General features: G+C 39.9%; 1 protein-coding gene across 1 annotated transcript; it reads right to left on the bottom strand.

Moving 5' to 3' along the window:
• Window positions 1-3,465: 3,465 nt before the first annotated feature.
• Window positions 3,466-9,143, bottom strand: dnajb1b (DnaJ heat shock protein family (Hsp40) member B1b). Its single transcript, XM_066661071.1, has 3 exons — window positions 8,633-9,143; window positions 5,932-6,503; window positions 3,466-5,718 (listed from the first exon to the last, which is right to left on the bottom strand). The coding sequence occupies exons 1-3, from the start codon at window positions 8,850-8,852 to the stop codon at window positions 5,485-5,487; spliced, it is 1,026 nt and encodes a 341-aa protein (XP_066517168.1). The 5' UTR covers window positions 8,853-9,143; the 3' UTR covers window positions 3,466-5,484.
• Between the last annotated feature and the right edge of the window lie 220 nt (window positions 9,144-9,363).

Below are 9,363 nucleotides of genomic sequence, written 5' to 3'. Positions count from 1 at the left end.
GTTCCCACAGATCGGCGGAGGGTTTTTTTTTCGTCCGCCTCTCTCTAGAGTTTTTCGTCAGCCACTTATTCGTTGGCCAATGATCCAAGTGATGTGTGAACCTCTTCAAAAGGCCATGGCGTAATTGTATGAGCTGCTATTGTGAGTCAGATAGAAGCAGATTCTGTAAATTAGAGATTTTACAGATGGCTAGTTTGTGTAGATATCTGCATTTTCTTTTGACTGACAAGTCTCTCTGCCCAATCAGCGCTCTGCAATGTTGACACATCACATTTAATCCCTACTCAGCCCACGTGAGCAAGTACTAAATAAAGGTACCGGTTCCATACGCCAGGTACAAGATTTGCCTAGTGGAAAAGCAAAAAACTGAGCCAAGCCAAGCTGAGTATGTACCATGCAGTGGTACACCATTAGTGTATTACACTGGTAGTGGTGTGGTTGCCTGAGCCAGGAATAAAACCCTAGCCTTTCACATGAAGAACAACGCAGTTATCCACTACACTACCCCAAACAAACCACGTCAAGTCATGTTGATTCTACATTAATTACATTGAGAGTTAAAAAATCTAACATTTTCAGTTTTCTCTTAAAAGTTTCCTTGTCTGTTCTGCTCTTAGATCCGGCAGAAGTGCATGAAGTGGATACATACTTTCTGTCCGTGTGTGAAATCCACTCCTTTACTTGACAGAGGGAGGAGTATTGAAATGACAGACACACGATTTTCACGTCAAAACACCACTTCAGATTAGTATCAGAATAACAATATCAGATAATACAGTAAAACACACACCTGAGGATATCACAATAGGAATAATTTCATGGAATTAGATCCTTCAGCGTAGTTTCTAGGGGACACTTTCATTCTCTGGTGTAGAAAACAAGAAATTATGTTATGTACTGTTTATATATGTAATAATAAGAAGAATTATAATAACAGTAAAAATAATAATAATAATAATAATAATAATAATAATAATAATAATTAAAAACCACAATAAATACTTTAACCCCGTGTCCGCGTGGGTTTCCTCCGGGTGCTCCGGTTTCTTCCCACAGTCCAAAAACACACGTTGGTAGGTGGATTGGCGACTCAACAGTGTCCGTAGGTGTATGTGAGTGAATGTGTGTGTGTCTGTGTTGCCCTGTAAAGGACTGGCGCCCCCTCCAGGGTGTATTCCCGCCTTGCACCCAATGATTCCAGGTAGGCTCTGGACCCACCGCGACCCTGAATTGGATAAGGGTTACAGATAATGAATGAATGAATGAATGAATAAATACTTTAAGAAATAGAAAGTGGCAGTAGATAGGTGCACTTGTCTGAATGGTGATGCCGCAGCTACTTTTTTCTCTGGGTGGGTGGGTTGGGCATTGTGCCAGGCAAAGTGGGCACCTACCAAATAATGCAATGTACCTGGGCAGTACGGCTTGATGTAGAGCTGTCTGGTAGTGTTCCATTAGTGGCACTGCAAAAAGAGGAGGTGGCTGTATTTAAACTGTTTGGACAAAATGTAAGTGATTTATTATTATTATTATTATTATTATTATTATTTTATGTTTATTTTTGGTATTAGTTTATTTTGTTTGATTCTATTGATTTGTAACATTTACTTGGCTATAACACTATTTCTTAATTTGACTGTTCTTAGTGTGAATAATTTTGTCTGACACTTGCTTGTCTTTTGAAAGTACTATATAAATAAAAGTTGTCTTGTGTTCGCTTTGTTTTCCCAGTTGCTGTTGTGTTTTGTCTTGGACCAATGTACAGCAGTTCCCAAAGTGGTTTGGGGGTGGGGGTCAGCAACACAACTGTATTAAATACATAATGCATAGGACTTGAAAATTTCAACTGTAATGGGGATTTGCAGTTTAATAATATAAACAGTGTTAATAATATAAACGGTGTTTAAAATAAATTCCAATGGTTTCTGGAAGCCAAAGAATGTGTTGGAGGGGACAAAAAATCTCTCATTTCCATAGGGCATGGCAGAAACAGTTTGGGAATCACTGCTTTAGTGCACTAATCATACTCTTGAGTGACAGGGTTCAAAATTTTCAAGACATTAAAACTAAAAAAAGCTTAAAACACAATAGAAAGCGATATCTCAGTGTTGAACCAATGCAGGGTTCATAAATGCAGTACAGTGACGTTTTATTTCTTTATTTGTCAAACTAAATGTGAGACAGAACTCGCTCAAAGACTGACCTTTGTCGCCCTCATGTTGCAAGAGGAAGTGGTTCACCCCAATGCCATTAATTCATGTAGCAAGTGATATCAGGATGCTGACCAGGCCATGGCTGGACTCATTTTGTGTGGGGTATTTACCAGTTGTGAACATATACTGATTGTATTTACTATATTTTATATTCCTACTCTCTTTTATCATTGTTTTAGAATAATTTGTTTCAGCATTTTCGTATTTGTTTACCTTACATTCACGCAGAGGAAATAAGGGATTTTTTGGGGCATTAAATTATTTAATCTTATATTATCGGGTTTCTGAGCTGGTGTTATTCATAAAGAAGCATTAGAAGCAGATACTACAGACTGTTAAAGACAAAACCACACCTGGAGTTATTTGGCTATTTACAACGATTAGCAAGAATCTAGGTCCAAAACACGAAATCTGAACCGAATAAAATATAGACAAATTTAATTCAACAAAGCCCACTTTAGCTAAGCGAAACACAGACAACATACAGACTGAAATCTGTAGTTTAAGTTTCCTAATCAGAAAGCACTCACGGCACTATTAATTACAGCTAAAAGCTAACAATGTTCTAGGTTCAAACAGGCCTTGAAACTAACAGAATTTAGGTACAAGTTATTCAACCCAGAGCCTAACTTAACCAATCACCGGATTGCCAAAAATAAACAGGCAGAGGATAGTCTCAAGAAAAATATATCAAAGTACATTGTTTTAAAGCAGGTGAAAATTCAACCAATTCTTTTAAAAGATCTTTATTTCCATGATTTTTGTTTTCTTTTGTGAAAACACATGTTGGTATGTGGATTGGAGACTCAAAAGTGTCCGTAGGTGTGAGTGTGTGTCACCCTGGGAAGGACTGGCACTTCCTCCAGGGTGTATACCTGCCTTGCACCCAATGATTCCGGGTGGGCTCCGGACCCACCGCGACCCTTAACTGGATAAGGGTTACAGATAGTGAATGAAAATTCTTTCAGCAAACCATCAGCACACAGCAGTGGTTATTGTGTGGATCAACCGGCAGGTGCTATATTAGACCTGTACTGTCAGAATAAGCTAGTTTCTGGAGTAGATTGAAGCAGTTGGCGTCCTCTCCAGGATGTGTTCCTGCTTGCGCCCAATGATTCTGGGTAATACAGACCCACCAAGACCCTTAACAGGATGAAGCTGGTAAAAGATTAATGAATGAAACTTGAATGACCCTTGCACACAAAACTTGCACATGGATTTAAAAAGTCTTTATTTTATTCTGAAACAAATGAGACATCCAGAAACCAACACAAAACTAGAGCTTTCCCAGACCTGCACAAATGTAAACATGGCTTTCTCTGTGTGAAGTGCAAAGTGCTGGAAATGTTCAGAAGACTTTCACGTTTTCCTCTTTGATTCTGGGGCTCGTGAAGCCGTTACTGTCTGGTGAACGTGCTAATATTTAGGGGCATCACAAATGTAGATGTTATCATTTCAACTACATTAATGTAAATGTCAATATTTGAGGGATTTCTGACGATCAATTCAGAGAGTTCACTGACAATACCATTCTTAAATTATACGCTCCACCCACAAAAGACAGAGTACTACAGTTTTTCCAGCTCCAGAAATGGACAAACGTGAAATTCCTCTTAATTGTAACTGTATTCAGCATTCGGAATCAATGCATTTACTGCAACATATAGCAGTTCCATTTTATTCAGCCCAGATTGATTATCTGATTATCTGAATCTAGCTAAATCTCTACAGTAATCTGCAGTGATCCAGCATTGATTATACCACCACTATTGAACACTTTCCAAGCTTCTGAATGTTTCCAAATACAGTTTTTTTTTTCATGACATAAATATCATCATCATCATTTTCTTCTCCGCTTCTCCATTTCAGGGTCGCGGTATGACATAAATATATACACCATTATTTCTCTTTGTGCCCATGTTTATAATAATCCTATCAAGTATGATCTTATGTCTGGAGGTCAATACAACTGTGAGAACTACTTAAGTGTAGTTTCAAACTTCAGTTATTAATATAGAGCTCCTCATAGATGGTTTCAGTTGAGTCTCCCAAAACTTTATTCATATCCACACCTCAACTATCTTCCCCAACCATCAGTCCATGTATTAAAATAACTATATTATCTGATATATATTCAGCCCTCTGTATCTGCAGGGGGATTTGATCTAGGACCCCACTGAAGGTGTAGTATTTTGCAGGTTGCTGTCACAGCTCCATGGTTCTGAGGTAATTTGTTCAAACTCAGTCACTGTCTGGGAGAAATGTGTTGTGTCCTCCCTGTGTTGGCAGGGGTTTCCCTCCCAGTGAAATTAACCATAGATGTGAATGTGATGTCTGTCCAGAGAGTATTCCTAACTTTGCAACTAGTGATTCCAAGCATCTTTAGATTGCTTGCTTAATAACGTGTCAATACTGAGTGGGGGGAAAAATCCTATCCTACACACGAATGATACATCAGCTGAAGCAGCAAATGAGCAGAGTGCTGAAGCAGCAACTGGTAGAAATGGAGAATGTGTGAAATGGTGGGAAGCTACACCTTACTCCCTTGGTGTGGATTTAGCCTAACATCCTGTGCTGAAAACTCAGATAAAGAGAGTAAACTCTATATTCATCTTTGGCCATGCTGTGGCTCCGTAGAGAGACAAAAATACAAGTCCATACACAATTTTAATAAAACAGTGTCCTGATGACATAGAAGTCACAGTCTTTATTCTAGAACACCACTGCTGCCTGTGTGTGGTGACTCTGAAAATGAAATTAACAACTAGGAATAATATAATGGTAAACAAAAGCAGAAAAAATAAGAATATACATATTTACAAATATCAGTAGTGTACACATTCATAATGGTCACTTTGAACCAAAAACATTAGGCAAACCACCTTCATGACTTATTGGAAACCATGATGTTTTTCTGTCCATCACTACATTCACTGAAGATATACATTTAGTTGATATGCATATTTCTGGCAGTGTCTGGGATGCCATGTTTGAGAGAATTTAAAGCTGAAGGAAAGAAAGCAGGTGCAGGAAAGACTTAAGTGTAGTTCTTTTCACAGCATCTCTGTCCACAGAGACTTTGCAGCAGCTGCGGGCTTTTACAGTCCAGCATTTAATGGCACAACTGAGTTTCATTCTCCATGGTGATTTGGAAAATTGGGCAGGGACAAAGGTGACTGTGACATCACACACCCTGCCCATTACAGTGTCTGTAACCATTGCAATGGCTCTCATCTCTGTCCCTGTGGTGTGAGACGAGTTGGTAACATGCTCAGGAGCTGGGCAGGACTTGAGCGATGGTGTCCCTGGCTTCCTGGCTTAACCTCTCTGGAAACTTCACTTGAAACTCCACCACCAGGTCACCTCGCCGCTCAGGCGTCTTGGGAAAGGGAAGCCCCTCTCCTGTGATGCGGCGCTTCATCCCCGGCCGCACGATATCTGACACTTTGAGTGTGACCGAGCGACCGTCTAGTGTAGGAGCCTTCACCGTGCAACCACAGAGAGCCTGTAAAGAACATAGAGATACAGGAGAAATTCATTAATAAATAATTTAACTGTGGCAAGTGAAAACATCTCGTCTCTATGAAATCAGAGTAATAATGTCATATGATTATCCATATCTGTAAAGGTTTTTTATCCTTTTTAGTAAATACATCTTAACATTTCTCTACCCCTGAGAAGCTGCTTTATTCTATTGGGAGATTATCTGACCACTCACCTCCTTAAGGGTGATCTTGGCTGGATAAACAATGTCAGACCCGTCTCGTGTGAACACAGGGTGTGGCTTGTCCTTTACCACAAACACCACGTCTGCTGGGATGTTGGTAGGTGTCTCATCTCCCTCTTTGGGGAAGGTGATCTTGGTGCCCTCCTTCCAACCTTTCTTCACCTCAACTGTGAGGATCTTGTCCTCTGACCTTGTGGTCCTTCTGTCTGGGTTCAGCCTCTTCCGAGAGATCTTCATCTTTTTGGTGCAGCCATTAAGCACATCCTCCAGGCTGACCTTAAGTTCATGAGTCACTGGGGGATCCTGCTTCTTTTCCAGTCTCCCTCCATGGGGCATACCCATGCCAAAGGTCCGAGGGCCACCCATACCTCCCATGCCAAAGTTAATAAAAGGGTCATCAACGTCCATATCATCATCTGCACCTCCTCCTCCACGACCAAAAAATTGCTCGAATGGGTTCCGGCCGCCGAAAAACTCATTGAACATGGCATGAGGGTCTCCCTGGAAGGTGTAGGTGAAACCTCCAGGGCCATTTGGAGCTCCACCAGGGCTTCCTTTAAGTCCTGCAGAAACAGATGACAGTCATCAATCTCATTTAGTATTGTTTTTGTGGTATATATTCTTAGAAAAGATCTACCTCACAAGCTGTTACCTGCCTAACATCCATTTAAAACCGCTTAAGAAATGAACGCTGATTATGTAAGCAAATCTATTAATCTAAAAAATTGTATTCCTACATTATTTGACAATGAAAAAAAATGGATTAATATTTCAGCCTCTATTTTACACTACAGCAACAGTGGAGAGTGCAGTAAATCCAGCTCACAGATGAACAGTGCCATTCATTATGTAACTGCATAAGATCCTGCTCAGTAGGGCTCCTGGCAATGAACCACAGGGTGAAAGGGTGCTAGCAAAGTATGCAGAGCAACAGATGGACTCAAGCCAGTAATTGCATAAGTACAAAGTGCTCATGTATGATCAGTGGAGCTGATAAAATGAACAAATGTGTGTAGAAAAAAGGAGGTGGTCATAATGTTACGACTAAAAGTATACATAATGCAAAACAGGAAAGCAGGCTAAGTTAGTGCTGTGTAAAAACTAATAAGGGCACAGTGTCACGTACTCAATCTCGACAATAACATTGTTGTCATGCAGACCACTGCTACACTAACTTGGGTATGGTGTTTCTCTGGCAGCTTAAAAAGCCCCCTAACCTCCTCTGACAGTTTCTATGGAAGCTGAAATTATGAAAATTATGTTGTAGTATATATTAAATTACAATATTAAAATATTAATGGGTGGTTTCATAGACAGGATCCCATTTTCCACTGAAAGGAGGATATCCCTCTCTGGGACATGATTGCTTATATTATTCACTATGAGATACTAAGTTTTTATTATGAGTTACTAAGTTATGAGACAAAGTATTCATTGTGAGATACTAAGTCTTTGAGGCAGACTATCTAATTAAGATTTAGTATCTCAAATCTTAAATATAAAGATACTAAATCATAATTTTGAGATTGCAATAAGTCTTAATGATGATTGCCTTATGACACACTAAATAACAATAATAAGACAGTAATTTTTAATGACATACTAAATCTTAATTATGAAGTAAGAGTAAATTTACTATGTAACTATACCCCCCCCCAAGTGTTAGAGACCATGCTCCACCCAGACCATGGTTGCTGATGTAACCCCGGGTGGAGAAAGGCCAGTCTAGAGCTTTCAGAAACACGTGGTGCACTGAGAAGTGCTGACAGCCCTCAGCTCCCCGCCCTGTCAGTACAGAAGCTTCCAGCACGCTCCAGAACAGCTTCACTATGCGCAGCACGCGGAAACAGACCACCACGTTAATCACAAACCCGTATCTCCAGAATGACAACTAATGATGCAGAAAACAGATGTTTTCTATTAGACCGTAGATAGACAGACGTATAGATTTAGATAAAATAAATTGTATAACTGCACAAAAACATTAAAAAACAGTTGTTTATTTTAAAAATTTGTTTGTTTGTTTTTTGTTTGGACACTTTGTATTGTAAATCAACATATTTCTATCTATCTATCTATCTATCTAGTCACAGCAGAAAGCAAGAGCACAAGTCCGGACGTGTCTGTTGTTTCTAGGTCTTTGATTAATGTTACCAGGGTGTGGACGGCTGGCTGCAAGTTTACACCACAGCCTCAGATTAAATAAACACCTAACAGACTTTAACATGAGGACTAACGTTACCAAGCACAAAACTGTATGAATCAACAGTATAAACTGTATAAGGCACAGCCCTCTAACATACACTAAAATATAGAAGATGAACTAGTGAAGCAGGACAACACACTCACTGTAGAGACGAGTGCAGCTCGTTTTGTGTGAAGTTGTAATCTTGTCTAAATTCGGGTTATTACACATCTTTATACCGTAATAAACCGTATTTAAACTAACGTGAATTTATCAACCTGTATAAAGCAGCAAATACTAACGCTATATATATATATATTAACATTTGGTTGCTTGCCTTCATGACTCTTTTTTTGATTAGGTTGCCTACCTGTAATATAAGTGAAATAAACCATAAACACTTGTTTACCTGTCTGTTTTTCGCAGTAAACCGAAATTGGACTAGGTTGCCTGTGTGTATACTGTAATGAACTGTGCTCAGACTAGGTTTCCGCTGTTCTGACTCACCTTCTTCTCCGAACCGGTCGTAGACGTCCTTCTTTTTCGGGTCGCTCAGCACGTCGTAAGCCTCTGCGATTTCCTTAAACTTTTCCTCGGCGCCTGGAGATTTGTTCTTGTCGGGATGGTACTTTAAAGCCTGTTTTCGGTAAGCTTTCTTGATCTCCTCTTCAGTCGCGCCTCTCTGGATGCCCAAAACAGTGTAGTAGTCCTTCCCCATCTTCACCATCGGTTACAGGTTTCTGCTGAGGAAACAAACACCTAAAACTGACGAGGAGCCAAGAGACCGTACACACACTGACACGACGATGCTCAACAGACAGATTCAAGTTCTGATAAAAGTTTCCTCTGACTTTGCAGGCTGCAATTCAGCAGAAAGTCCCTTATCTGCCTCTCTGTGTGTTTCTGAGAATCAGTGAGTCTGAGCTCGGCTCCTCCTGCTCTTATTAACCGTCGTAGAAACTTCGAGAAACTTCTCCGAGTCTCCTGCCCCTTCTGAGCGTTTCCATCAACACACACAGAGGACCGATTCTTTCGAGCCGACTCAAAGGAACGACTCGAGCAAGTTCTCTATTCGAGCCATCAAGAATCGATTCAGAGGTCATACTGAACCGAAACTCTTTCATGGCTTCATATTAGAGTAATCTAATGGATCTCCATGAAATTGTAAATTAAAAAAATAAACTTGTAAAAAAGTATTTTGTGGTTTCTAAGGTCTTGCTAGATGGTTGTTTTAACCT

Source organism: Hoplias malabaricus, chromosome 2, assembly GCF_029633855.1.
Source record: "Hoplias malabaricus isolate fHopMal1 chromosome 2, fHopMal1.hap1, whole genome shotgun sequence".
Taxonomy (NCBI): domain Eukaryota; kingdom Metazoa; phylum Chordata; class Actinopteri; order Characiformes; family Erythrinidae; genus Hoplias; species Hoplias malabaricus.
Note: the sequence above shows the minus strand (reverse complement) of the source record. Positions and strands in the feature narration are given on the sequence as shown.